Source organism: Bos taurus, chromosome 7 (genome assembly GCF_002263795.3).
Source record: "Bos taurus isolate L1 Dominette 01449 registration number 42190680 breed Hereford chromosome 7, ARS-UCD2.0, whole genome shotgun sequence".
NCBI classification, from domain to species: domain Eukaryota; kingdom Metazoa; phylum Chordata; class Mammalia; order Artiodactyla; family Bovidae; genus Bos; species Bos taurus.
The window spans coordinates 21,132,632-21,160,323 of NC_037334.1; the positions used below are offsets into that span (position 1 = coordinate 21,132,632).

The 27,692-nt window shown below is 55.7% G+C and overlaps 2 protein-coding genes and 1 long non-coding RNA gene across 5 annotated transcripts; 2 read left to right on the plus strand and 1 right to left on the minus strand.

Annotated features, from left to right (window-relative positions):
- Nucleotides 1-1,535: 1,535 nt before the first annotated feature.
- LMNB2 (lamin B2) lies at nucleotides 1,536-21,886 on the plus strand. 2 transcript variants are annotated; one of them, NM_001276353.3, is made up of 12 exons: nucleotides 1,536-1,845; nucleotides 10,278-10,414; nucleotides 14,241-14,397; nucleotides 14,545-14,670; nucleotides 16,296-16,466; nucleotides 16,556-16,681; nucleotides 16,809-17,029; nucleotides 17,146-17,434; nucleotides 17,525-17,632; nucleotides 18,136-18,255; nucleotides 18,422-18,535; nucleotides 19,141-21,886. In NM_001276353.3, the coding sequence occupies exons 1-12, from the start codon at nucleotides 1,570-1,572 to the stop codon at nucleotides 19,180-19,182; spliced, it is 1,887 nt and encodes a 628-aa protein (NP_001263282.1). In that variant the 5' UTR covers nucleotides 1,536-1,569; the 3' UTR covers nucleotides 19,183-21,886. The 2 variants fall into 2 exon arrangements, with proteins under 2 accessions (NP_001263282.1, XP_059744141.1); XM_059888158.1 differs by lacking the exons at nucleotides 1,536-1,845; nucleotides 10,278-10,414; nucleotides 14,241-14,397; nucleotides 14,545-14,670 and adding an exon at nucleotides 15,066-15,221 and having other exon boundaries at nucleotides 19,141-21,881.
- Nucleotides 11,570-16,870, minus strand: LOC100138660 (uncharacterized). 2 transcript variants are annotated; one of them, XR_009495209.1, is made up of 5 exons: nucleotides 16,783-16,870; nucleotides 14,885-16,070; nucleotides 14,501-14,628; nucleotides 12,436-13,786; nucleotides 11,570-11,808 (listed from the first exon to the last, which is right to left on the minus strand). It is a non-coding gene; the product is annotated as an uncharacterized lncRNA (long non-coding RNA). The 2 variants fall into 2 exon arrangements; XR_009495208.1 differs by having other exon boundaries at nucleotides 12,436-14,628.
- Nucleotides 21,887-22,347: 461 nt separating the features above from the next.
- On the plus strand, nucleotides 22,348-23,526 carry TIMM13 (translocase of inner mitochondrial membrane 13). The gene is made up of 3 exons (NM_001080277.1): nucleotides 22,348-22,486; nucleotides 22,579-22,647; nucleotides 22,818-23,526. The coding sequence occupies exons 1-3, from the start codon at nucleotides 22,367-22,369 to the stop codon at nucleotides 22,914-22,916; spliced, it is 288 nt and encodes a 95-aa protein (NP_001073746.1). The 5' UTR covers nucleotides 22,348-22,366; the 3' UTR covers nucleotides 22,917-23,526.
- Nucleotides 23,527-27,692: the final 4,166 nt, after the last annotated feature.

The window sequence follows — 27,692 nt, forward strand, 5'->3', positions numbered from 1 at the left end:
TGCATCCTGCCTGGGCAATCTCATGGACAGAGGAGCCTGGTGAGCTAAGCCAATGGAATCACAAATAGTCCTACAGTACTTGGTGACTAAACAACAACATCAAGAGTCAAGAGAGGTAAGCACCAAGGTCAGACCCTCCACCAGACGTCTGGAAAAGGAATCAAGTTTTCATGTGTCATTTGCTGGGGTCCCTGAGAAGGTTGTTTGCATCAAGTCCTCTGAGGTTAAATGTCTGGTGAGAGGGGTTTTCAAGACAAAAATAACAACTGGCAAGTTCCAGGATTAGGGGAAGTGATTTTCAATTGAGGGTGACATTGCCCCGTTGGTGGTAGGTGGCAAAGTCTGGGGACACTTTGGGTTGTCTTGACTGGAGTTGGGGGCTGGTGCTACTGGCATCAAGGTGGCAGGGAGGGGAGCCCAGTGGTGCTGCCTGACATCCTACAATGAATGGACACCACCTCCCCCTCCCTGCTCCCCACCCCCCAACCCATCGCCAGGGATCAAACCCATTCCCCCTGCACTGGAAGCCAGAGTCTCAGCCACTGGACCTTCAGGGAAATCCCTGGACATTTTATATGAGTGGAATCATACATTTGTATGGCCATTTGTGTCTGGCTTCTTTCACTGAGCATTTTTTAAAAATTGAGGTATAATTGTCATAACATTATATAGCTTTAGATGTACAAACTAATAGTTTGATAAGCCTAGGTAGCATCTATCACCTTACATATTAATAGCTATAGAATTTTTTCTTGTGATGAGAATTTTTAAGATCTACTGTTTCAGCAAATTTCAAATTGCAATATAGTATTAACTATAGTCACCATGCTATCCATTACAGCCCCATGACATTTATTTTGTAACTGGAAATGTGTAATTTTTGACTTCCTTCACCCACTTCACATCCCCAAACCCCAGCCACCAATCCGTTCTCTGTATGTATGTGCTTGGGCTGTACACCTAAAACTAACACGACTTTGTAAATAAGTGTACTTTAAAAGCCAACCCCCACACACAAAAAACTGCAAAACTTTGCTTATAGACCTAAAAAGAAATTAAATGAAATAATTAAGTTAGATGATGCATACATTGTTGTTGCAAAAATGTAAATTGGTAAACTTCTTCAGAGGACAACTTGGCAATATCTCTATGAGCTTGGGAAATATATTGATATTTATTTATTTGGCTGCATCAGGTCTTAGTTGCAGCCTGGAGTATTTCTGATGTGTTGGGTTTTTTGTTTTTTATTCCATATATTGGTGAAATCACCGAAGATATTTCTGAAGTTTCTTCACCACTCCACCTGTAATTTTAATGAGACTCCGATGACGTAGGTAGGTTATGCAAGTGGGGAAACTGAGGCCCGGAAAGAAACCCGGGGTCATACATGGGTCAAGCTGGGATTTGGGGTCCAGTTGTTTGGCTCCGGAACAGCGGGCGAAACTGAGCAGGAGACTACAGCTCCCGGCGTGCCGCGCGCGGCGCCGGCCGGACTACAAGTCCCAGGCTGCCCTGTCGCAGCGGCGGCGGCGGGCGACAGGCGCCATCTTGGTCGGCGGCGCGGATTGAATGAGCCCGCCGAGCCGCGGCCGCCGTTCCGAGCAGCGCGGACCCCGAACCACTGCCGCTGCCGCCGCCGCCATGGCCACGCCGCAGCCCGGCCGCGCGGGCGGGCCCTCCACGCCGCTGTCGCCCACGCGCTTGTCGCGGCTGCAGGAGAAGGAGGAGCTGCGCGAGCTCAATGACCGCCTGGCGCACTACATCGACCGCGTCCGCGCGCTGGAGCTGGAGAACGACCGGCTGCAGCTTAAGATCTCCGAGCGGGAGGAGGTGACCACGCGCGAGGTGAGCGCAGGCGTCGGGGGCCCCTGCTGGGGCGGGTCGGCCTCTCAGGGTCCCCGGAGGTTTCGGGGACGCTCCTGCGACAGGGGGAGACTGGGGCGGGCCCTGCCCACCAAGGCGTCCCCAGGGAGCTTCGGGGGCCCCGCGCGAGGGTCACACGCTTGACTGAGCTGCGGCCTCTGAGGGTCCTCGAGGGTTTCGGGGACTTCTCCCTTGCAAGAGGTAGACTGGTTCCTGCCCCGCCCACCGAGGAGTCCGGGAACTTCTCAGGGTCTCTTGAGTGAGGGGTGCATGCCTGAGGGGCCCCTGGGGAGGTTCAAGGGGCCCTCAGTGAGGGGTGGGAGCTGGGGCGGGCGCCTACGAGAGATCCCCAAGGGTTTCTGCCCACCCCCCGCCTCCCCCCACCGCGTGCGAGAGGTGGAGACTGGCACTAGCTCCGCCCCCGAGGGAATCCCTGCCGATCTGGGGATCCCCTAAGACAGGGGTGCAGGCTGGGGTGAGTCGTGTCCTCTGATGGGTACCCAGGGGGAGCTGGGGTACCCTGAGTGAGGGCTGCACCCTGGGACAGGTCCCCCCACCCACCGGGGGTCTCCAGGGTGTTTCCTGTATCCCTTGAGTTTGGGGCTGGCCAGTCCCCTGAAGTGGACTCGGGATTGGAGGGGCCCCGAGTGAGGGGTCCATTAGGGCAGACCCCTTCTCTGAGGTGTCCCCAAGGGTTGGTGGGAGGTGCCCTGATTGAGGGATGCAACCTGGTCAGGCCCCACCGTTTGAAGGGCCCCCAGGGGCCTTGGAGGGTAGGGGGAGATGGGGTAGCCCCTGCCTATCAAGGGATCTGAGGAGATCTGGGGAGCCCTTGAGTGATGGGGTGTGAGCCAGGGTGGACCCCTCCTCCGCAGAGGAGTTGTGGAGAGTCTTTGGGTTTGTGTTTGGGTGTTCTACAAGAAAACTTAGGGGACGTTCTTGGGTCTCTGAGGAGGAGTGGAGGGTCTGGGATGAGTCAGTGGTCTCAGTTCTCCTTAGAATTTTGCAGGGGTCCCATAATGCATCCTGGGGAGTTTGGGGATTGAGTGGGATTAGGCAGTAAGTTCAGTCTTTTACCAGGACCTGGGGCATAAAGAATCTGCCTGCAACGTGGGAGACCTGGGTTCGATTCCTGGTTTGGGAAGATTCCCTGGAGGAGGGCATGGCAACCCACTCTAGTATTTTTGCTTGGAGAATCCCCATGGACAGAGGAGCCTAGGGTGCTTCAGTCCATGGGGTCACAGAGTCAGACACGACTAAGTGACTAAACACAGCACAGAACAGGAAGAAAGTTCAGTCTTTTACTAGGACCTGGGGGTTAGGGGTCAGAGCAGGGGAGTCCAGTGTCTCCCTGGTCCCATGGGAAATTTGGAAGGCCCTATGTTGGGCCCTGGGACCCCCTTGGCTAATGGGCAGGAGCCTACGAGTCTGGTAGCTTCTGCCCTGTCCTGGGGGGTGTGAGGGGAGGGGGAGGTGTGAGGCCTTGGGGAACCAGGGGAAGTTTTGGTGCAGGTGAGGGGGAAGAGGCTGGATAAGCCCTGCCCCCTAAGTGGGTGTGAGGGCAGGGGTCTGGGGATCCTGGGTGGGGTGTGTCAAAACTGGCTGCCAACCTGGGGGGCTCCTTTTCTCCCACAGGTCCCCCCACAACCCAAGGGCAGGTCCTCAGAATAAGGGGGAAGGGGCCACCACGTGGTTCCCTGTGGGCCTGGTGGGAGAGTCAGGGCCTGAAGCTGGCACTTAGTGCTCGGAGCCTCAGTTTTCCTCTCTGAAGAATGGGTGCAGTGATGACCTCTGGGAGGAGAGCGTAGGGGGTGGAGTGGAGCTAGGGGGTTGGTCATTTCTGGGAGCCATTTACTGCCTGTATAACCTTGGGTGGATCACTTAACCTCTGAGCTCACTGCCTCTTCTGTAAAGTGCAAATAATAATAAATGCCTACTTTTGGGGTTTGTATGTGGGGTCGCCATGAATTCACATTTGTTTTCTAGAATAAAGGCAATAAAATATAGTGTTCCCTCAGGAACTATATCAGTTGCCCTGAGGGAACACTCCGTGGGTTCTGTTGCCCCTGCCTGGGTCCCCGGGATCAGGATGGGCCTGAAAGTGTGTCTCAGGTGTCTGGGGAGGTGGGAGACTTGGTGGGTGGTGGTGTGTTAGGTCGCCTGGGATTAGATTAAAGCTTGGGATCCAAACCCTGGTTTTAATCTGTGACCTTGGGCAGGTCACTCAGCCCCCCAGAGCCTTGGTTTTGTTGTCTGTATGATGGGACTGGAGTGGCTGCCCCAGTGGTGCTGCCTCAGCAGTGCACGCGGGTCCTCGGAGTACAGGCCCAAGTTCCACCTGCTGGGCTGGTCAGCACTGGGTCATTCACCCCGGCCTCTCCTCCCACCTGCAGGCAGTGGACGTGGGGTGCCAGCCCCACTGGATGAGTGTCATGCCCTAGAGCGCAGGGGCCGGACCTGGGGAACTCGATGCTGTCCACGTGTCTGGACAGTGGCGTGGTTTACTTCTCGGCTGCCCGTGCTGGTTAGGACATAGGACTGCCGGGTGGGAGCGGGAGGGGCCCTGCCACACCGTGCACCCCAGGACTGTGCCCAGGATCTGGAGCCACCCAGATGACAGGTGTTCGTTCACAGCAGGAGTGGGGAGTTCCCACCTGCCTGATCCCCTGGAGCTTAGGGATGAGGTGACGAATGCCCCCTCAGCTGGTCAGTGGAGGGAGCTAGTAACCTGCTGGAGCAGTGAGGTGGGCTGGTCATGTGCGTTGCATGGAGGGAGTGACCTGGAAGTGGCCAAGGGCTGTGGGAGGGCATGGTGTGTCAGGCCTCCTACCTGGATGGCAGCTTCTCCCCTGGAAGAACCTGCCCCCAGGGGACACTGGGTGATGGCTAGAGACGTCTGTGGTTGTCACACTGGGGGACTCCTGGCATCAAGGCGGTGGGTCCAGGGAGGCTGCCCCACACACTCCTCCCCCCAGAGCCCAGGACATCTCCCTACAGAGGACGATCCAGCCCCAAATGCCATTAGTGTCAAAGCTGAGAAGCCACTTAAGGAACCTAGTGGTGATGCTGTTTAAAATGTGAGCGTACCGTGGGCTTGTAATCAACGCAAAGGGTTCAGGTGCCTAAGATAAAGTCACGTTCCGCCCCATAGACCCTGGCCGGTCGTGTGTGGACGTTTGCCTTTCCCATTGAAAGTCAGATGATGGGTGTTTTGGCTTGGTGAGCTGTACTAACTAGGGTGAATGGCCACATGCATCCCTGAAGGGTTTCTGGGAGGCTGAGGGCTGACCAAATTTCTGTATGGGAAGAGTCTTGGGTGCTGGGGTGGGGGGGTGGCTCGAGTGGACCAGGGAAGAAGGGGGTTCTCCAGGGAGTCCCCAAACAGGTGTTGAGTTCCCCTAGGCTTCACATTTTTTCCTTTCCTGCCCATGTATTCTGTTGCTGTGCGGACCAGGGGGCGGGTGCTCCTCAGGTAGACCCAGGGAGCAGGAGCTGGGCTCTGGGAGTTGGAGGATTTGCAGAGGGTCAGGGTTTGTGGAGTTTGGCAGTGGTTGTCAACTCCGGGGCAGTTTTGTCCCTGAGGATGCAGGCAGCGCCTCAGGGCAAGTCTGGGACCCTAGGAAAAGGGTTACCTCGGGTTATGGGAACTCTGCTCCCCTCACGGCCACACATGCTAACACATCTGTTGGGATTCCTCAAGCTCCTCACTTGTGCAGCCCTGGCTGTTAAAGACAGAACAAAAGCCAAAGCTGTGCCCGGGGCTCCCATGGGACATCCCAAGTGTCACAGCACATGGAGGCACAGGCCTGCGGGGAACAGCTGTTCCCTGCTCTGAAAGAGCTTTTGCGGCCTTGCAGCCTCCTCTACAGAGTTTTCTCCTTCGTCCTGGTGCCATAGATCAGGTTCCAGGTTCAGTAGAGGTTTTTGGGAAAGGGCTGGGGTTTCAGCTCTGTGGGTGAACAGTTTCAAGTGTGAGCACTCAACTCAGGCGTCACAGCTGGCGGGGTAGCTGCCAGGGACAGTACATGGAGGGGTGGGCCAGGGTGCGTGCCAATAAAGCTTTGTTTATACACACTGAAGTGTGCATTTCATATAGGTACCTGTGTCATGAAAAATTTGTTATTCTCTACTCAGCCATTTAAAAATATAAAAGCCATTCTAGTTCTGCAGGCAGGTGGCTGGGGTTTTGTGCTGTGGGCCTGAGTTTGCAGACCTGGTTATGGAGGATCACCTAAGACACAGTTTTTTAATAAATTGAAGGTCTGCAGCAACCCTGCCTCTGGCAAGTCTGTTGGTGCACAACTTCCCTGGCAGTCCAGTGGTGAAGACTGTGCTTCTTTGCAGGCGTGTTGGTTCGGTCCCTGCTGGGGGAACTAGGATCCCACAAGCTGTGCAGCCAAAAAAAAAAAGCTGTTGGTGCTATTTTTTTCAACAGTATTTGCTCTCTTTGGGTCTCTGTGTCACATTTTGATAGTTCTTGAGATATTTCCGACTTTCTCATTTGTTTTATTTTGTCAGGGTGATCAGTGACCTTTAATATTGCTATTGCAAAAGGATTACAAGTCACTGAGGTTCAGTTGATGGTTGGCATCTTTTAGCAATAAAGTGTTTTAAATAAGGGCTATACGTTGTTGTTTTCATTCCTTTTTTGTTTTTTGTTTGTTTTGGCCTCACCTCACAGCATGTGGGATCTTAGTTCCCTGACCAGGGGTCGAACCTATTCCCCTTGCACTGGAAGCGCAGTCTTAACCACTGGACCACCAGGGAAATCCCCATGAGTGGCATCTTAATGAGATATTTCAAAAATCAAAATTAACTCTGACGTCACCGTCAGATAAGCGTCAGGTGCACGTGCTAGGTTTCCTTCACCCTGGGCTCCCAGGGAGGGACAGCTTCCCACCTGACCTCACCTTGGTTTCCTGCTGTCTTGGCCATCAGTGCTCCTCCTGCCACAAGGGGAAGCTGGGGAGGAAAGCCCAGGAGGAGCCAGTCTGTGGGGCCAGAGATCTTGTCCGAGACGGCAGCCTGGGTGCCAGGCCCTCCTTTGGGGTCAGGAGGGAGACAGGGCAGAGACACTCCTGTGAACCCGGGTTCCCGGCCACCCTTAGACAGTGAGGCTGGCTGCTCTTGGTGATGGTGGGTTTATTCCAGAAGGTGGAGATGGGGGTGGGGTGAAGAGGGCACAGGAGGGAGAGGCTTGTTTCATCTCGATCCCCACATGTGTCTCTCTCTCAGAACTGTCCCCAGCAGACCTCTCTGGCCTGTACCGACAGGTTAGGAGAGGGCAGTGTGCTGTCCCGTGCCTCAGTTCCCCCATGTGTGAAATGGCACTAAGACCCCATACCTGCGGGATGAAATGACTAGGAGAGCTGGACTGAGGTGGGAGGGCTGGAGAGGGTGGGGGTCTCAGACCCGCTGTCAAATCCAACTCTTACGGGTTGGTCCTGATCTGCCCGGGACACTCCAGTTTTAACCCTAAAAACCCCACATCTGAGAATTTCCAGGTCTCAGGCAGACCAGGATAGTGATCTGGCTACCAAGTGGCAGGTTCCCGGCAGCTCCCCTGGATCTTTTCTGTGGAAGGGAGGGTCCCTCCCCGGCTCAGCTGCCCTCTGAGCCCGGGCACAGACACTCACTGCTATCTGTAGCTTTGTGGGAAGTGGTGGTGGTTGTTCAGTAGCTCAGTCAGGTCTGACTCTTTGCAGCCCCATGCACTGCAGCATGCCAGGCTTCCCTATCCTTCACTATCTCCCGGAGCTTGCTTAAACTCATCCATTGAATAGGTGATGCCATCCAACCATCTTATCCTCTGTCACCCCCTTCTCCTCCTGTCTTCAGTCTTTCCCAGCATCAGGGTCTTTTCTAGTGAGTCGGCCCTTCACATCAGGCAGCCAAAGTACCGGGAGTTTCAGCTTTGGCATCAGTCTTTCCAATGAATATTCAGGGTTGATGTCCTTTAGGATTGACTGGTTTGATCTCCTTGCAGTCCAAGGGACTCTCAAGAGTCTTCTCCAGCACCACAGTTAGAAGACACTCAGCCTTTTTTATTGTCCAGTTCTCACATCCATACACAACTACTGGAAAAACTATAGCTTGGACTAGACGGACCTTTGTGGGCAAAGTAATGTCTCTGCTTTTTAATATGCTGTCTAGGTTTGTGACTGCTTTTCTTCTAAGGAGCAAGGGTTTTTTAATTTCATGGTTGCAGTCACTATCCACAGTGATTTTGGATCCCAAGAAAATAAAGTCTCTCACTGTTTTTTTTGTTTCCCCATCTATTTGCCATGAAGTGATGGGACTGGATGCCATGATCTTCGTTTTTTGAATGTTGAGTTTTAAGCCAGCTTTTTCACTCTCCTCTTTCACCTTCATCAAGAGTCTAATTCCTCTTTGTTTTCTGTCATAAGGGTGGTGTCATCTGCATATCTGAGGTTATTGATATTTCTCCCAGCAATCTTGATTCCAGCTTGTGCTTCATCCAGCTGGGTATTTTGCATGATGTACCCTGCATGTAAGTTAAACAAGCAGGATGACAACATGCAGCCCTGATGTGCTCCTTTCCCAATTTTGAATCAGTCTGTTGTTCTATGTCCAGTTCTAACTGTTGCATCTTGACCTGCATACAGGTTTTGCAGGAGGCAGGTAAGGTGTTGTGGTATTCCCATCTCTTTAAGAATTTTCCACAGTTTGTTGTGATCTACACAGTCAAAGGCTTTAGCGTAGTCAATGAAGCAGATGTTTTTCTGGAATTCTCTAGTTTTTTCTGTGATCCAGTGGATGTTGGCCATTTGATCTCTGGTTCCTCTGCCTTTTCTAAATCCAGCTTATACATCTGGGATTTCTCGGTTCACATACTGTTGAAGCCCAGCTTGAAGGATTTGGCCACTTGCAAAGCCAGCTGCCTTGTCTCCCTCTGTCAGCCTTTTGTCCGTCCCAGGAAGGGTTTTAACTGCTTTTTTTGTTAGTTGCTCAGTCGTGTCTGACTCTGCAACCCGTGGACTGTAGCCTGCCGGGCTCCTCTGTCCATGGGATTTCCCAGACAAGGATACTGGGGTGGGTTGCCATTTGCTTCTCCAGGGAATCTTCCTGACCCAGGGATCGAACCTGGGTCTCCTTCTTTGGCAAGCAGGTTCTTTACCGTTGAGCCACCAGGGAAACCCCTGTAACTGCCTCGTAGAGGCAGAATTCTAATCTCATGCAGTTCACCCAATTAAACTCTTAAGTTTGGTGGTTTTAATATATTTACAACTGGGTAGCCATCACTTCTATCTAATTCCAGAACATTCCATCCCCCTAAAGAAAGCTCCTTCCTGGAGAGGGGCAAGATAGGTAGGGAATTAAGAGGAACAAACCACTATGTATAAAGTATATAAACTACAAGGATATACTTAGAACACGGGGGTATACTCAGTATTTTATAATAAGTATAAATGGAGAATAACCTTTACAAATTGTGAATAACTATGTTGTACATCTATAACTCATATGGTGTTGATGTTCAGTTGCTACGTCATGTCCGACTCTTTGTTGGCCCCATGGACTTCAGCACGCCAGGCCTCCCTGTCCCTCACCATCTCCTGGAGTTTGCCCAAGTTCATCTGTATCTCTAACAAGAATCGCACTTAAAAAAAAAGGAAACCTCGTGCCAGTAGCTTTCTCCTCCCCGCATACTCCTTCCCCAGCCCCTGACAGCCAGGAACCCACTCTCTGTGTCTCCGGACCTGCTTGCTCTGCGTGTTTCCTGTTGGGATCACACCCTGTGTGTCCTGTGTCTGCTCCTCTCACTGAGCGCCGTGTTCTCGGGGCCTGTCCACGTGGTCGCGAGTGTCTGGGCTTCACTCTTCAGGGCTGAGGGACGCCCCAGGTGTGGCGGGACCACACTGTGTCCATCGTCCCCTGCCGATGGGCCCTCGGGGTATTTCCCCTTTGGGGCTGGTAGCGGTGCCGGGGCTGTGAATGCCTGTGCTTGGGTTTTGTGTACGTATGTTACTTGTCCCAGGTAGATGCCGGGCGGTGGCGTTGCTGGGTCAGTGGTTGCTCTGTTTGTCCATCTGAGGAACCGCCAACTGTCTTCCATGATGGCGGCACCAACCCGCCCTCCCTGCCATGCATGGGAGTGCCAGCTTCTCCCCATCCTCCTGACACTTGCTGTGGTCTCTGTGATTGCCATCCTTATGGGGCAGATGGCATCTCCCTATCCTTTTGGTCTCTGATACTTTTAAATATGCTCACTGCTCTGGGCCCCTCTGGGTGGGGCAGGGAGACCTGAGTGTGTGTCCAGCTGACAGGTGTGGCCTGATAGGGGCTGGTGACCTGGGCAGACTCTGGGGGGCCCAGATGGGGGGGCCCATGCGGGTGAGTGGCACTGTGTTGGTGGGGAAGAGGGCTTCACCTTGGCCCGGCTGTCCCCGCAGGTGAGTGGCATCAAGACATTGTACGAGGCAGAGCTGGCTGACGCCCGCCGGGTGCTGGACGAGACGGCCCGGGACCGTGCCTGCCTGCAGATCGAAATGGGCAAGCTGAGGGCCGAGCTGGAGGAGGCCACCAAGAGGTGGGGCTGTGGCGGTGTGATGGCGCACGGGGCAGGAGGCGGGGGTTGTCACGCTGTGTGTGGTGGGAGGACCCCAACTTGCACAGCCCTCCTGGGAGCGGGCCATGTGGGTTCTTGGGGCCTGGCCCTCTGGCTGCCCTGTCCAGCACCATTATCCCCTCCAAAGAATTGGCCCCCGGAGATGAAACCTCAGCAGCTCCCCTGGGACTGAATCCCCTGGTATCTGGCACCACCACACTCCCAGCCCTTTCCCCCCTTGTGCCCGCCCTGGGAAGCCGGGGAGCGGTGGGTGACCTTCTCTTCCTGATCCCAAAGCACCATCTCCTGGCTGCTCCCCAGTAAAAGTGTCACCAGTCTGGAGAATGAGGCAGCGCTGGTGGTGATGGTGGCAGAAGGAAGGAAGTGACGTGAACTCAGCGAGTGTTTAGACCAGGGCCCCTCCACCCTCGCTCGCAGCGACCCCGGCAGGCCAGACTGGCTACAGGGACGCTGAGCACGAGGTCAGGGGGCTCAGCGGCACCAGCTCCGGAGGCCACCTTCATGTGTGCGGGATTCTTCTTTTCTAATGAGACTTTCTTACTTTCTTTGGGAGGGGCAGTTTTAGGTTTGCAGGAGAATGAGTGGAGAACACAGGGTGCCCCAGACCCCTCTCCAGGGCCCCACCTTAGGTTTGCAGGAGAATGAGTGGAGAACACAGGGTGCCCCAGACCCCTCTCCAGGGCCCCACCTTGCGGACATCTCCCAGGAACGGGTGTGCTACGTTGATACAAGTGATGAGCCCATATGAATACATTCTTATCAGCTGAGTCCATGCCTCACACGGGGGTTCGCCCTTGGTGTCCTGCGCTCTCTGGGTATGGACACACGTACACTGACGCGTGTGCACCAGCATAGCGTCACGGGGCGTGGTCACTGCCCTGAAGACCCCTAAGCCTCCCCACACCCCCAACTCATCCTCCCCCCAGCCCCTGCAGGCTGGGGGTCCTTCATGTCTCCACAGCTCTGCCTTTTCCAGTCGCCTCCTCAGACTGTCCCCTGTCTCTTAGCGGTGTGTTTCTGATTCCCTCATGGAACAGAGCAGTGAGACAGTCTGAGACAGACCCACGCAACACAATCAGCTGGTGTCTGACAGGGCAGGAGAGGCAGTCTGCGTGCTTTTCAGGAGGTCGGGTAGATGGGAGACCCCATCCATTTATTATGACTTTGAATTAAAAAGTGACATGCTTTTTGGAGACGAGTAAGAGGATGAATGCTGGAGAATTCTGGAATTCCCCCAGCCTCTCTCTGTCACATCCACACAGGTTCTGGAATCTTCCAGACACCCTGAACCTGTGTGTGACTCCTTGGGTGGGCTGAGAAGTCACATTTCTGCTTGTCAGAATCATAGATGCTCCCTGGGGAGAAAGCAGATAACTCAGTGAACTTAAGGAGAAAAACAAGGGCTTCCTTGGTGGCTCAGTGGTAAAGAATCCACCTGCCAATGCAGGGGACACGGTTTCAGTCTCCGGTCTGGGAAGATCCCACACAGCTCAGAGCAACTAAGCCTGTGCACAACTCCCGAGCCTGTGCTCTAGAGCCCGCAAGTCGCAACTGCTGAAGCCCGTGTGCCCTAGAGCCCATGCTCTGCAATAAGAGAAGCCACTGCAGTGAGAAGCCCGCGCGCCGCAACTAGAGAGCAGCCCCCACTTGCCACAACTAGAGAAAAGCCTGCGCGGCAGTGAAGACCCAGCACTGCCAAAATACATAAGTAAAAATTTTAGAGAGAGAAAACTGAAAGTCTCCATGAGCCTCCGCCCAGACAGAACCTCCGAGGCCGATCTGGGGTATTGCTTTTCCGCCTTTCTGAATTTACACTCATGGTGGACACCCTTAGATAACAGACCGCTTTGTCTAGCTCGAGCCTGGCATTGATGTCACGTGTGTCGCGATGCCTCCCCCATGCCTGGGCCGCGTCACAGGCTCCTACGACAGCTTCAGTGACAGCCCTGCCCCACCATCGGGCACCCGGGCCAGCGACTTACCTTGGCCCCCGCTCTCGAGGGAAGGCTTCCCCAGTCTCGAGTACTTGGGTGTGCAGGTGATTTGCCTACCGGCCTCACTTCCTGCTCTGAGGCGCAAAGCTCTTGCAGACAGTGTGGGTGGCCCGTGACCCTGAACGAAGTGCACCTGCCGTGAGGTGGCAGCCTGTGCTTTTCTCTTCCAACCAAGAGCGCTGTGAAAACCCTGTGATGATGGGAACGCGGGCGGAGGACCTGATAGGCTGGGCTCTCCTGCCTAATCCCCCAGGAATTAGGGTTCCAGGGGAGGAACTTCATACCCTGAAGCTGTCAAGCAGCAGAAACTTAAGCCACTGAGGGTCGCCAGCACCCCTGCTTCCCAGACCATTCCATTCATCTCATCTCTGTGGCACAGGGTGGCGGTGTTGAGAGATTTTCGACATTTCCTGACACCTCTGCTCCTGTTGCCCTGGCCATACAGCTGATCTCGACCTGCCCACCCACCTCACCCTAGGCCTGTGTACTCTCTGCTCTCCCCAGTGCCCTGGGAACCACGGCCTGGCCCAGGCCCCGGGCCCCGGCTTTTCAAGGGCTGTGCCCAGTAGCTCCCGCTCTGCGTGTCTGTCTCCTGTCTCCTCCCCCTTCACCTGAGGGCAGCGGGTCTCACTGCTCTCTGCACCCAGGAGAAAGCTCCTCCTGATGATGGGGAGTCCACAGACGTTTCTCTGGTGAGAGGACAGCATGTCCATGAAACTGGCTCTCAGTAGTGGTCTACCGGACAGATGAGTCCAGTTTCCCCAAACCCTCTAGGGATGTGGGGTTTGCAGCCCACCCCCCTCCCTTGAGTGGAAGGACTGTATGGCTCAGGAATGTGGACTGCGGGACCCCAGGCCCTCATGGAGGCTGTGGGTGCCACGTCTGCCTGGAGGTCCTGTCCCAAGGACTGCTGTGAGGACAGGACCAGCCTGGTGACTGAAGTCACTGGGCTTTATCCCTCCCCCACACACCTCACTCAAACTGGTGTGGTGTCCCCGATCATTGTCACCCAGGGCGATCCTGCCCCTGGGGGACACCAGGTGATGTCTGGGGATGTCTGTGGTTATCAGGACCCAGGAAGGGTGGTGCTGATCTGACCCCTGTTGTGCTGTCCCCACTGGTGCTGGGCAGGGTGCAGCTTCAGTTCCTTGGTGGGGAAGTGGGTAGCTTTCAACTACCCACTTCTAATTCAAGAGATTTAGAGTACCATTCAGAAATGTTCACGCTAGTAAGAGTTGTGTGTTGGTACTTCCCTGGTGGTCCAGTGGCTGACTCCAAGCTTCCGGTGCTGGGAACCTGGGTTCGCTCCCTGGTCAGGGAACTAAGATGCTGTATGGTGCTGCACAGTGCAGCCAAAAAACAAAAGAGAGAATTGTGTATTTAGAAAGTCTCTTTGGCATCTTAGATGTTTCACATTAGAGATATCTATTAAAAGTTAAGTGAGCCTGCCTGAAGTAGCTTGACTTTACAAATGAGATCAGCATTTCAAAGGCCAGGGTTTTAATTCATTACTTTAATAAATTATACATTAAAAAGTCTCCTCTTAAGTGGTCCCTCCTCCTGTGCCCAAAAGTCAGGGAAAAGGATATGAAAACCCACATCTTGTGGATTATTTTGAGTGGCTGGCGGGGTCCCCATGGGGCAGAACGGGTTTGAAGGCAAGGCCCCTTTGGTGCTGACAGATGAGGCTCTGGTACTGAAAGCATGGGTAGGTGAGGGTCTGGGCCCCGAGGCAGCCATGAACTTAGCCTTGGGGTCAGTGCTGCCTGCTAACTTCTGCTCCTGACTTCCAGCGCCAAGAAGAGGGAGGGTGAGCTCACGGTGGCCCAGGGCCGTGTCAGGGACCTGGAGTCCGTGTTCCACCGAAGTGAGGCCGAGCTCGCGGCCGCACTTAGTGACAAGCGCACCTTGGAGAACGATGTGGCAGAACTGCGGGCCCAGCTGGCTAAGGTAGCTGCAGGCGGTGCAGGCTGTGGGCTCCCCCTTCACCCCCACCCCTGCCCAGTCCACACCCCAGGGGAGTTTGGGGACTCGGGATCCCCAAGGACCTCACGTGGCAGCAGACAGCGTCACCAGCTGCTTGTCCCACGTTTCCAGGCGGAGGATGGGCATGCGGTGGCTAAGAAGCAGCTGGAGAAGGAGACGCTGATGCGCGTGGACCTGGAGAACCGCTGCCAGAGCCTGCAGGAGGAGCTGGCCTTCCGCAAGGATGTCTTTGAGGAGGTGGGTTGTCCCCCCCACCCCCCAGCGGGAGCCAGGGTGTTCCCCCACTTCCTGCCTCTCCCTGCCTTGGGGACTCATCTCCTGATCCCCGCCTCCACCATCACGCGGCTCTCTTCTGTCTGTGCATCTGCGTCTCTTATAGCGACACTTGTCCTTGGGTTTGGGGCCACCCAGATAGTCCAGGATGGTCTTGAGCCCTGTATCTTAATCACACCTGCAAAGACCTGTGTCCAGGAAGGCTACGTTGGCAGACTGTGGGGATCAGCTCATGGGCATGCTTTTTGGGGGTCATCATTCAGGCTCCTGCAGACCCTCCCTGGCCTCCTTGCCTCTGGGCCTCGGCTCCCTGGTTTGGCAGGACTGACTAGAGCCCTGGCCCCGCTGGCCTCCCGCCTGGTCCTGGCCCATTGTGCTGTCACAGCCAGATGGAACCCGGAGGCAGCCACTGTTGGGCTCACTGCGGCGTGCAGGCGGGTGAGATGCCCATGCAACTGCGGAGCGGCCTCCTGCTCCTGCCAGGCCCCACTGCAACCAGAGCCGCCCTGGATCCCGTGAGGAGGCCAAGGGGGCGGGAGGGCCCCTGAGGTGGGCCAGGGGTGGGGTGCGGACTGAGGGTCCAACTGTGCTTCTTGGCTGTTTGTGAACACAGTGGCTTCCTGTGGACACGTTCCTATTGTCTTCATCCACGGGGCCCAGACACATGTGACTGACATCTGTGCAGGGAGTTTTGTCAAGTGGGGCTCCCCCACCTACTTTTGACCCCACCATTGCCTGGTCAGCTCCTGGTACATGTGGCCAGGGCCAGCTGGCCACTGCCATGACCCACTGCTGATCTATCCTAGACCCCAGGCTCCTGTGATGAGCCACATTAGGATTTTTTTTTTTTTAAGAATTCTTTTTTTTTTATTAACAGCTTTATTGAAATAGTCCCCTACCAGAAAGCTTTCAAAGTTTACCACGTAGACTAGAGCTTAGTCCATTCCCAGAGCTGTGCAGCCATCCCCTCTTAATTCCAGAACATTACCCCCAAAATAAATTCTGTAGGTGTTTCCATTAGCATTCTTCCACTTTTCCTATATAACAAAACTTTTTAAAACATACAATTTAATGAAATTTAGTACAGGATAGTTCAACCATCACTGTTTAGTTCCAGAACATTCCATCATTGCAATAGAAACCCACCCCCATCAGCAGTCACCCCCACCCCCTGCCCTAGCTCCTGACAACCAGGAACCCACTCGTTCTGTGGATCAGCCTTCTCTGCACGTTTCCCATCAGTGGAATCACACCCTGTATGTCCTTCTGTGTCTGCTTCTCTCACTGAGCATCCTGTTCTCAGGATCCGTCCACATGGTAGCGAATGTCAGGGCTTCTCTCTTTTTCAGGGCCGGGTGATGCTCCTGTGTGTGAAGGCATAGGTGTGTTAATCGACAGTCAGCTGGGGGCTCTGGGTCATGGTTCTTGGGTGGTTGTAAATCGTGGTGTGGGTGTGAACAGGTGGCCCGGGCCTACCCCAGAGGGTCACCAGTGGCAGAGTTGGGCACCCTCGCTCAGGCCCCAGGGGAGGGTCAGGGACGCCTGTGACAGGGCCAAAGCGTGCAGTGAGCGCATGGCTATGTCCGCAGGAAGTGCGTGAGACGCGGCGGCGGCATGAGCGCCGCCTGGTGGAGGTGGACAGCAGCCGGCAGCAGGAGTATGACTTTAAGATGGCCCAGGCGCTGGAGGAACTGCGCGCCCAGCACGACGAGCAAGTGCGGCTGTACCGTCTGGAACTGGAGCAGACCTACCAAGCCAAGGTGTGCACGCGAGCATGCCTGCCGGTGGGCATTGGGCCGTCCACTCCCACCCTCTGTGCCGGCCCTCATGCCTGCCCTTGTCCCCGCAGCTGGACAACGCCAAGCTGAGCTCCGACCAGAATGACAAGGCTGCCAGCGCCGCTCGGGAGGAGCTGAAGGAGGCCCGCATGCGGGTTGAATCCCTCAGCTACCAGCTCTCCAGCCTTCAGAAGCAGGTGACTCACCAGAGCCCCAGCCCCGACCCCTCCTCGGGCCCTGTCCCGTCTCATCCCCTCCCACGCCCCCAGAGGCCTGCAGCCGAGTGGGCTTTCCCCACCGTGACGCGCGTGGACCCTGCTGCAGGCGAGCGCGGCCGAGGACCGGATCCGTGAACTAGAGGAGACCGTGGCTGGGGAGCGGGACAAGTTCCGGAAGATGCTGGACGCCAAAGAACGAGAAATGATGGAAGTGCGGGACATGATGCAGCAGCAGCTGGCCGAGTACCAGGAGCTGCTGGACGTCAAGCTGGCCCTGGACATGGAGATCAGCGCCTACCGCAAGCTGCTGGAGGGAGAGGAGGAGAGGTGAGCGCAGCAGGGGCGGGGCGAGGAGAGGGGGTTGGGCGAGTGCGCTGTCCCTCCCCCTCCAACACCCCACCCCTGCACCTCAGCCCCTGGTAACCCCGCACCCCCGCCCCCAGGCTGAAGCTGTCCCCCAGCCCGTCATCGCGGATCACCATCTCTCGGGCCACAACGAGCAGCAGCGGCAGCAGTGTATCCACAGCCGGGCGCCCGGGCCGCAGCAAGCGGAAGCGGCTGGAGGTGCAGGAGCCGCCGGGCACGGGCTCCAGTGGCCTCGGCTCCAGCAGCAGCACCAGCAGCGGCGGCAGCTTCCACCTGGCGCAGCAGGCCTCTGCCTCAGGCAGCGTCAGCATCGAGGAGATCGATCTGGAGGGCAGGTTCGTGCAACTGAAGAACAGCTCTGACAAGGTGAGGCCTTGCCCCGTGCCGCGCCGCCCCTCAGGGGAGGCCCCCCGGGGTTTCCCAGAGCCCTGTGCCAACGCCAGCGCCCTTCCTCAGGATCAGTCTCTGGGCAACTGGAGGATCAAGAGGCAGGTCCTGGAAGGGGAGGAGATTTCCTACAAGTTCACCCCCAAGTATGTGCTGCGGGCCGGCCAGACTGTCACGGTAGGTGGCTGCGGAGGGGCAGGTTGTGAGGTGTAGCTGGGATGGGGCAGGGGGCCAGGGGAACCGCAGGGTGGAGCCCCGCCGCTGAGAACAGCCGCCTGCGGTAGCCAATTGCCTGTGTCCACATTTCTTCATCGGAGCCTCCCTGGAGCTCTTGGGAGGCCTGAGTGATGTGCCAGGGGTCCCCAGTGTGGGCGGCACTGGGTCTAGGTTGTCTGTCTGCGCTGGCAGGCAAAGTGCCAGCCATGTTAACAGTCACGGGCACAGACTCTAGGGCACCTCATCCCAGCCTGGCTCATTTGCTGAGATGAAAGTCCTTGGCCACTGTGAACCTCAGTCTCTTCTTCCATACTGGGGTGATTGATTAACATCCCTGGGCCAGAATCTAAGAGGCCTAGAAGGATTAAACACCCAGGGCATCAAGGGGACCTGTGATGAATGGCTGGCTGGTGACCACTAGGACTGGAGCCCACTTTAACGGGGAGGCCTTCCTGTATCCCCAGGTGTGGGCAGCTGGAGCGGGGGTGGCTCACAGCCCCCCATCCACACTCGTGTGGAAAAGCCAGAACAGCTGGGGCACCGGTGAGAGCTTCCGGACCACCCTGGTCAATGCTGATGGGGAGGTGAGTGCCTCCCCGCTGCCTGGGTCTTGGGGCCCCTCCTGGGTGGATGGAGCCTTGGCCGCCAGGCACATGAGTGCAGCCTAGGCCTGGGCGTCCTGACTGCCTCCCCTGCAGGCTGGGCTCCTGGGGTGGGGAGGGGTTTGTCTGCAGCTCTCGTCTCGTACAGGAAGTGGCCATGAGAACCGTGAAGCAGTCTTCAGTGGTGCGGGAGACCGAGAATGGGGAGGAGGGCGAGGACGAGGCAGCTGAGTTTGGAGAGGAGGATCTTTTCCACCAGCAGGTAGAAGCTCCCAGGCACGGGCGTGCACACACACGCACACATCCCAGACCCTGTTCATGCAGCTGCCCTGGGCATCACCCAGGCCACAGAGCTCACAGCAGATAGGCTGTGGGGTCAGCTGCCCTGCCTCCTGGGCCTGCCTGTCGTGCGGACCTCTGGTACCCACCTAGGGACACCGGGAATGGGGTTGCAAAGCTGCTATATCTCAAAGTGACCCTGGTACAGCCCCAGGGCTTCTCAGCCCACCCGCTGTTACTGTGATTCCTCCAGACTGGTATGCTGGTGACTTCATAATGGTTTTGTGGGGAGGGTGGGGTGCCCAAGGAACCACACTGAACAAGACACAAGTGCAGGACTCTTCTGGGTCTAAGACCATTGTAACGAGTCCTGTGACTCAGGAGTGAGGGAGACACGGAACGTTCTGGAACAGGAGCCGCGGAAGCTGGGGTCGTCTTGCTGGAAGCTGAGCTTCCCTGGTGGCTCAGGCCCCAGCCTGGTCCAGCCCCCCCTGGTGGGAGGGCCGAGGGCCACCAGCTATCTGCCTGGCCAGGTTGGCATGTGCCTGCCACCCTGGGCTCACCTCACTACACCATCTTTCCTTCCAGGGGGACCCGAGGACCACCTCTCGAGGCTGCCGCGTCATGTGAACCGAACATGCCTCATCACGTCTTTCTTTACCCAGAGCCACTGAAAACTATTTTTATATCATTGGCTTCTTTAATCCTTGGTACATTTCTAGAGAATTTTTAAGCAAACTGCCAGAGCATTGGGGGTGGGTCTCTATTGATCTTTCCTGTCGGCGGGTTTCCTGGGACCCTTCACCACTGACCAGACTCTGTTGGTGCCCTGTCCAACCAGCCCAGGAGCCTAGTGGCTAGCGGACTTTGGGGAGTCCAGCAGGGGTGGGAGGAGGCCCATTGGCTGCGTGGGTCTCTTCTGCAGCCTGGAGTCAGGGCGGGAGAGGAGGCCTGGGATGGACAGAGCAGAACTGCATAAGGATCCATAGTTTGTTTCATTTAAGCTTTCAAAAAAACCAAATTCAGAATCCAGCTTCTGACCTGGTGGGGAGCAGGGGCACCCCTGCGGTTTCCGTGACTCAGCCAACTGAGCACCCGAAGGAGGGCTAGAAGCAGCTTGTACTGTCAGACCTGGGCTTTGGGTGGTTTCTGCTCAGCCCTTGGGAGTCGGGTGTGTGGGGTGGGCCTGTCGGCTCCCTCTCTGGCTGCCGGAGCCTCACGTTTCTGGGCCTTTCTGCAGTCAACTTCCTCACCCTGTGGGACAGGCAAGAAGGAAGCTTGGGACCTGGGGGCGATTCCTCTCTGAGACTTATCCCCAGGTCAGTATCAAGGGGATGAGTGTGACAACCTTGGACATGACATCCATGTGCAACCACCGCTTTCTGCCCTCCCATCTGTGGAGGGTGACGAGGGCAAGCCGTGGGACTCCCTGACCTCCAGCCCTGTGCCTTGAGCACAGGTCATGCCCACTCCTGTGTTCTTGGGTGCACACGGATACGCTAGCTTCCTCTGTAGCTTCCTGCTGAAACGGTGTTTCTTAGACAGACCTGCCCATGCCAGCAGACCTCTGTGGAATGCTCCGTGCCACAGCCCAGCTTCTGATCACCCAGAGACCCCCCTCCCTGCATTAGTAGACCTTTGACCCGCGCCACGTAGATACACAGAAGTTATTTTTTTAATGGATATTTATTTTTTTACATTGGTCAGTACAGGTTGCCAGGCTCCCACCTCAGGGGCTCACTCAAGGGTCACTGGGACAGTCCCCTCTGGGGGTGGGGAGGTGGCGTCATCAGGGGGCTCTGTCCCTGTGGACTTTGCGCCCCTGGCTGACTCTTCAGAAAGCGCAGCTCAAGTCTTAAAGACGCAATACTGAGCCATGGAGGCAGGCTGGCCCCTGAAGGCAGCCTGCTTCCAGGTAGGCTGAGTGCCAGCCCCTCAGGGTTTACCCAAGGCTGGAGCAGCCCGTCCACCTCCTTTCCCTGGGAACTGCTCATGGTGAGGAGGGCCCAAGCCCCAGGACAGGAAAGTGTCAGCCACCGGCAAAACCAAGCTTCTCCAAGTCTAGAATCTCCCTGCAGGCCAAAGCTTTGGGCATCTTTCCTTGGCTACCAGAGTCCTTGGCCCGAGGGCTGTGCTTGCCCTGTGGAGGGAAGTGGCCTCACCAGAAAAATGGTGCAGCCCATGAGAAGCTTCCTGTCCTGACAGCACCTTCTCTTTTCCACCCTCCCTCACCCCCACCCCCCTGCCAGGAGTGCTTCCAGGTACAGGCTGCTCCCTTCCCCTGGCATAACAGGAGCTGAGTAGACCATGAGGGTCTGGAGAGCGGGATGGGGTCTGGGTGGTCCTGGGGCGAGTGGAAACTGCACTGGTCTCAGCCACACCCTTCAGGGTATTTTGGAAATCTCTGGGGATCGAAGCTGTGTCCTGGAATTCTGGGTGTGAAGCGGTTTTGCAGGCTGGGCTTGAGGACTTCAGGAAGGAAAGGAGAGGGCCCCACCCTCCCGTCAGGCCCAGAGGGCCTAAAAAACTGCAGAACCCCCAGGCTCATTAGATGACTTCTTGATTCAGCCAGTTCTTGGTCTCATCACCGCCCAGTGGTTGCCTGGCTGAGATCATGAGTGGAGCCTGGAAGTGGCCCTCCCAGGCTGGGAAGCCCTTGACTGGTGAGGGCAGGGTGCGCTGGACTGGTGGCCAGTTGGGGCTGGAGGTTGGTGGTAATTTGGTAATTACCAGTCTTTGGTAATTAAGTAGTTGAAAACAAAGGACAAAGTCCAATGTTACAATGTCAGCCTTGGCCTGAAAAACAGAATTTGCACTTATCCTTAAACATGCTTAACTTTAAGCCACTTGATACAGAAGCGATTCTTTTTTTCTGAGCCCGTGTCGTGTGAGGAGACGCACCCTTCTAGAAAAACAGCCACTCGGCCCAGCCCTCAGAAGGGACCCAGTGCCGGGGAGACACGGACGCCTTTTTCCCTGTGGTCTGGGCGCTCAGTGTTCATCACAGCCAGGCTCTGACCTGGGCTCGTTTTCACCACACCGTCTACTCAGCAGTTCTATTTATATCAGCACATCCGAGCGGGGACTGCCATTCCTCAAGGACATTGACGCTATTGGAAAGGTCTTAATTCCAAGCCCGAAAGGGATCATCAGCACTACACGCCAGGGGACTCAGTTTCAGCAACTGGCTGTCTAGACACATTTCAGATGGTGATTTTTAAGATGCATGCTAAACGTGTGATCTTTTGTTTCCTCCAATGATTTGTAATATACATTTTAAGACTGGAAACTTTTTTGTACAACATCCAATAAAACATTTTGGTTTTAAATTCTGCCCGTGAGTTACTACTCCCACGCCAGGCTGCTGTAGTAGGAGCCCAAGCCACTAGTTAAGCGGATGTCTTAGGACCCCCATCAGACCGCGCGGACCGCTAGTTTTATGCATTCCCCCATCTGATACACCGACACCCCGCAGCGCTCTTGGTCCCCTAATACGGCCTGGCGCTACCAGGTCTGCAAAGAGCAGGGTAAACGCGCTCATCGTCCAGTACACGCGCGGCGGGACCTTTTGGGGGTTGGAGCCTAAGCACGGAGGTGCGGGCCTCTCGACCCGGAGTTCGACACGGAAAGCGGACTTCGGCCCGTTCCTCTCTGCGCGTGCGCGGGAAGTTTCGCGCGGCCTTATGGGACTCGTAGTCCGGACCCTGCTCCCACCCACCGGAACTCCATTTCCCGTGGGGCCCTGGGGCAGCGGACTTCCGGCGTGAGTGCGGGTCGGCGCACGCGGCGGCGGTCCGGTTGACTTTGCGGAGCCATGGAGGGCGGCTTCGGCTCCGATTTCGGGGGCTCCGGCGGAGGGAAGCTGGACCCAGGGCTCATAATGGAGCAGGTGAAAGTGCAGATCGCCGTGGCCAACGCGCAGGAGCTGCTACAGGTCCGGGGCTGGCCGGGGGCGGGGTGGGGGTCTGAGGGCTGCGGGATCCGCCGGGGCCGGTGTCGCAACTGAGGGCTCGCGTGTCCCCACAGAGGATGACGGACAAGTGCTTCCGGAAGTGTATCGGGAAGCCGGGGGGTTCCCTGGACAATTCGGAGCAGGTAAAACCGGGGTGGCGGGGTCGCGGGGTCGCGGGCTGGACCCGGTAGGGTGGCCTCCGCGCGTGCGCTGACTTAATGAAGAGGCGTGGAGAGGATGCTGCGCGTGCGCAGCCGGGGCGGGGACACCAGCCGCGGTCCAGACCTAAGCGGCTCGCCGGTTCCTTCCCCAGAAGTGCATCGCCATGTGCATGGACCGCTACATGGACGCCTGGAACACCGTGTCACGTGCCTACAACTCGCGGCTGCAGCGGGAACGAGCCAACATGTGACCGCGACGCGCCTGCAGACCAACCCCCCGACCCTTGCCCTACCCCCGGACCCATTTCCATACACACTGTTTGTGAGGCGGGGTCCTGCATATGCGTACTGCCTACCAGAAGATTATGAGGACGACATTGGTGCTGGGACCGTTGGGACTCTACCCGTCCTTTCCGCCTAGCCGCCCACTGCTAGGCCGGTGTAGCTTGGATCTTGGTAGGGGCGGCCCTGGCTCCGGGTGCCACCTCTTTGTGCGCCTGTTAACGGATTGAGTCGTATGGACCGTTGTGGGGCCTCAACCCGGCTTACGCTGTCTGCCTGGGAGGAGGGTGCTGGTTAACACATCACAAGCTTTATTCAGCCGCCAGAGAATGGAGAAGCTTGAACTAGTTCAGGGCTGAACTTGACAACCCCTGGCGAGAGGGATTTAATTTTAAAGGGAGGAGTGAGGTCAGTGATGGGGAGCCATGTTCATTAGTTTACCTGGGAAGGGGCAGGGCTTTTTTGAGGGAGTGGGAGACCACCTTCTCTTTATCCTGTTTTGGTCTTTTAATGTATGGTACTGGCTGCTATGAGGTGTGTTGTGTAATACGTTCATACAGTAAAATCAACATGTAATGAGATGCAGGGTCTATTGGAGTTTGGGTTGCTGCCATCTTGGTCTCAGCTGGTTCCACTTGTTTTTTTCTTTGTGTGTGTGTGTGCGGGAAGGGCGCTTCCTTTTTTATTTCTGGACCCTTGAACTTAAAGGTTTATGTTAACTCCTGCTAAAAGTGGGGAGGGGGTGTGGTTGGCAGGTTTTGAGCAAATTCCTGGTTTATCCCTGGTGACAAAGCCTCCCCTTTTCTTGTTACTGCTCCTCATTCTTGTGGGGCGCTGGAGGACAGATGGTCTGACTTCCGAAGCTGAGGCTGTTTTTCGCTGAACACACGGGTGTGGTTGTTCCCTGATGAGCCTAAAATATGTGTGATGGTCACCAGGCTGCAGTCCCATGTACTTGCATCCTTGCATTCGAATCGTCCTGAAGTTTGATGACTTCAAGCTGTTCACTAATGGAAGTCGAGGAGGCAATTAAGGAGGCCCGCCCAGAGATGAGCAGGCAGATGATAGCAGTTAGTGGGTAGAGAAATGGAAGAAGCCAGGCTAAGCCAAGGAGGCCTCTGACTAAATGGAGCTTGGATTGGATTTTGGAGTGTTATATCTGTGTGACCACTGAGCTTGCTCATACCTGTGTTTTGTATTTACTTTGATCTGACCAGAATTATTGACTCCCATGTAGCAGGTCTTAACTGTGCAGACTTCCCCTTCCTCAGGTAGGAGATAATCAAGGGGCAGCCTGTTGTCGAGAATATTTGCTACTGAGTCCAGAGAAGAATGGAGTCCTTGTAAGGCATCCGCCATATTTTTAGACAAGTCTTCTAGGGTCTATGTGAGACTCTGGGAGGCTGCTAGTCAGAGGCTGATGACTGATCCCTCCTCCTGCCACAGTGAGTCCCGTTGCCCTTTGCTCTTGGGGCTGGGAGATGTCATGAATGGTTATGTCTGGGTTGTGAGAACTTAGCCGGCCTGGCGTGCATTGTGCACAAATTGGGATTTGTCTAAGCGAGGGTGAGCTGGGGACTTCCTTGGCAGTCCAGTGATTGGGACTTAGCACTTTCACTGCAGGAGACTGGGGTTCAATCCCTGATTGGGAAACTAAGGTGCCACAAGCTTCGAGGCATGGTTTAAAAAAGAGGTGATTTAAGGTCTGTGGCAGGTTCACTGGTATATTGAGTGGGTGGCTCAATAACTTCTTTCTCAGGTGTAGGTGATGTCACTTTGGTACGGTGGCCCGTGGAGTCATGCCCTGTAATCGTTCTGCAGAGTGGGTGGTCGAGATTACTTGGGAAGGTCCTGCCCACCTAGGGTCTAGGCTTCCCAGGTGGCTCCGTGGTAAAAGGATCCTCCTGGTAATGTAGGAGATGCAGGTTCGATCCCTGGGTCGAGGAATTTCGCTGGATGAGGAAATGGCTATTCACTCCAGTATTCTTACCTAGAAAATCACACAGACAGAGGAATCTGGCAGGCTACAGCAGCACCTGGGGGTCTAACTGGTCTTGTGGATTTCCAGCTTCCCAGGTTCTCAAACCCAGTCCCCAGGGACAAAAGGATGTGAAGTGATGTCAGGGGAGGCAGTTCCAAATCCCTGTAGGTGTGTACAGCTCTGACTCTCCTCTCTAAGGCATGTTTCAGTGCTTCTGTCTCCCTGAGGTGGGTTTTGGAGCTGGGTCCTAGAGGAAGGGGCACCCGTCACATGCCCCCACGTGAACCCCACCTGCGTGTTCCTTGGGGGCTGTCCATGTTCTCACAAGTGCTCTAGGGGAGGGAGAGCCAGGGCAGGTGAGTATCTGGACATCGTTTGGCTGAGTTTCTTTTTAGGGTTTGATTTGTTTTACTTTTCCCGACAATTGTGGTCTCCAAGTGGCATGAAAAGCCCACTTAATTCCTAGAATGCTAAAGAGTTCGTAGAAATTTGGGAAACAATGGTGGGCCTGTTGTGACTCTGGATGGACTTGGGGAGCCCAAACAGAGGGGTTATTTCCTTGAGCAGGGTCTTGGAGAACTCCAGGGCAGTATCCGTTTGGGTGGGGCATGCCTCTATCGAGCTGGCGAGGGTGTCGGTGACAGTCAGCAAACGTCTGATGTTTCCTTGTGTCCAGGGCATCCCTAGAAAATCAGTCTGCCAGTCTTGACCTGGATGTGTGGCTCTATCCCACGTGGGGGTCACTCCGTTGACCTTGCGGGGGGTGGGTGAGTGTTGGGCTTATTCCGGAGGCAGACAAAGTGAGCTCCGACCCCATTTAAGGAGACTGGAGAACAGGGATGGTCGTGGACTTGATGAGCCACTGACATGGGGCCTCCTGACTGTCCTGTGTACTCAGGTGAGCTGCCCAGATGGCCTGCAGTGTGATGGCCGACAGGAGGGACAGCTGCCCATGACCAGTATCCATCCACCCCAGGCACTCAGGGCTTTTAAGATATCACCATCTGAAAGCCTGCTGCCATTGTTCTGGGGTGTAGACGGCAGCATATCGAAGTCCATGATCCCCTCTCCACTTGTTCAGCTGCTGTGTCTCCCCTGTTACTTCCTTTTGTTATTCCTGCATTTCCCCCTTGATAGGCTCTGTGGTGAGTGACCGCTGCCTCCATTGGCTTTAGAGTCAGTGTAGCTGCAGACAGCTTGCCCTTTCCCCAACTTTAGTGCCCTGGCTTGTACGCAGAGCAGCCAGAGGGCAGAGCTTTAGCGTCCTCTGCTAGAGTGATAGACCCAGGGCATGCCCTCCCTTGCATTTCCATCTTTTGTGAAGCTCCTCCCATGGGTGAAACACTCGGATTCTGCAGGTCCAGCCTCCAGGGGTGACCCTGTCCCATGACTTCCTCCCGATCACAGGTTAACCTTGGACCTGGCTGAGGGTGCAGGCAGGCGTGGTGAGGACATTGCAGGGCCCCCGTCACCAGCAGGTCATCTAGAAGTGCAACTTGGGTTCCACCCTGTCTGCCCCCTGCTTCTTTCCTTATGAACAGCTGGACATGGTCGGTGGGGTGGGGAGCTTCAGCTGGTCAGGAGCTATCCAGAAGTTAATCCTCACCTCTCTGAGGAGCCGAGAATTAACAGCTACAGCCTGTGAGCACAAGGCAGTCCTTCAGAACTTTGGTCCAGTTGTTCAGAATAGGCTGCAGCCTGAGTCAGAGGCCTGGTGAGTTCTTCTGTGTGTGTGTACGTGGCTCTCCTGGTGAGTTCTGTGTGTGTGTGTGTGTGTCTCTTGGTGAGTTCTTCCGTATGTGTGTGTACATGCATGTGAATGGAGCTGTGAATGGGTTCCATGAAGCTAATGTGGGGAACGTTCCAGGAGCACTTGGTCACAGTTGGGTCCACTCTAAAGGGTCAGGCTCCTTCACTTTAAAAAAATTTTTGTTTATTTCTGGCTATGCTGGGTCTTGTTGCTGCGTGGGCCTTTCTCTAGTTGGGGAGAGCGGGGACTTCTCTCCAACTGCAGTGCACAGGTTTCTCCTTGCACTTGGGCGTTTGTCACGGGGCGTGGACTCCAGAGGGCATGTGCTTCAGTAGCTGCGGCCCCTGGGCTCAGTGGTTGGGCTCAGTGGTTGCTCTGTGGCATGTGGGACCTTCCCCAGACCAGGGATGGAGCACATGTTTCCTGCGTTGACAGGCGGATTCTTTACCAGTGAGCCCCCAAGGAAGCCTGGTCCTTCCCTTTTTTTTTAAAGGTTTATTCTTGAGACATTAAAATTTCTTTTTCATATTAAAGTCTTTGCAATCTTCTGTGCGTTTTGTGCTCAGTTGTGTCCGACTCTGTGACCCCATGGACTGTAGCCCGCCAGGCTCCTCTGTCCATGGAATTCTCATGCCAAGAATACTAGAGTGGGTTGCCATTTCATTCTCCACGGTCCCTCACTTTTAATTGTTCATACCAGGGCTTAGTAATCTAAGCTAAAGTTAGGGATCCCTATACAACAGAACCCACCCGGCCATCCCCAGGAAACCCCAGAGCTGCTTTCTTGTACTGGGGGTGCCCTCTGACAAGGCCCCTCTCTCCTCTCCCTCAACTGTGCCCTGGGCCCCTCTGCTCTGAGGAGCCCTCAAAGCTCTGCCTGCTGGGGGAGGGTTGAGTTTTCTCCTTTGAAACTTGAGGTCCTCTCTCAGCCAGGGGATTTACAATGTTAACTGTGCTGTGGCAGACAGCTCTTTGATGGACTGGCAGAATGTCATCCACTCATCGGGTGGCACT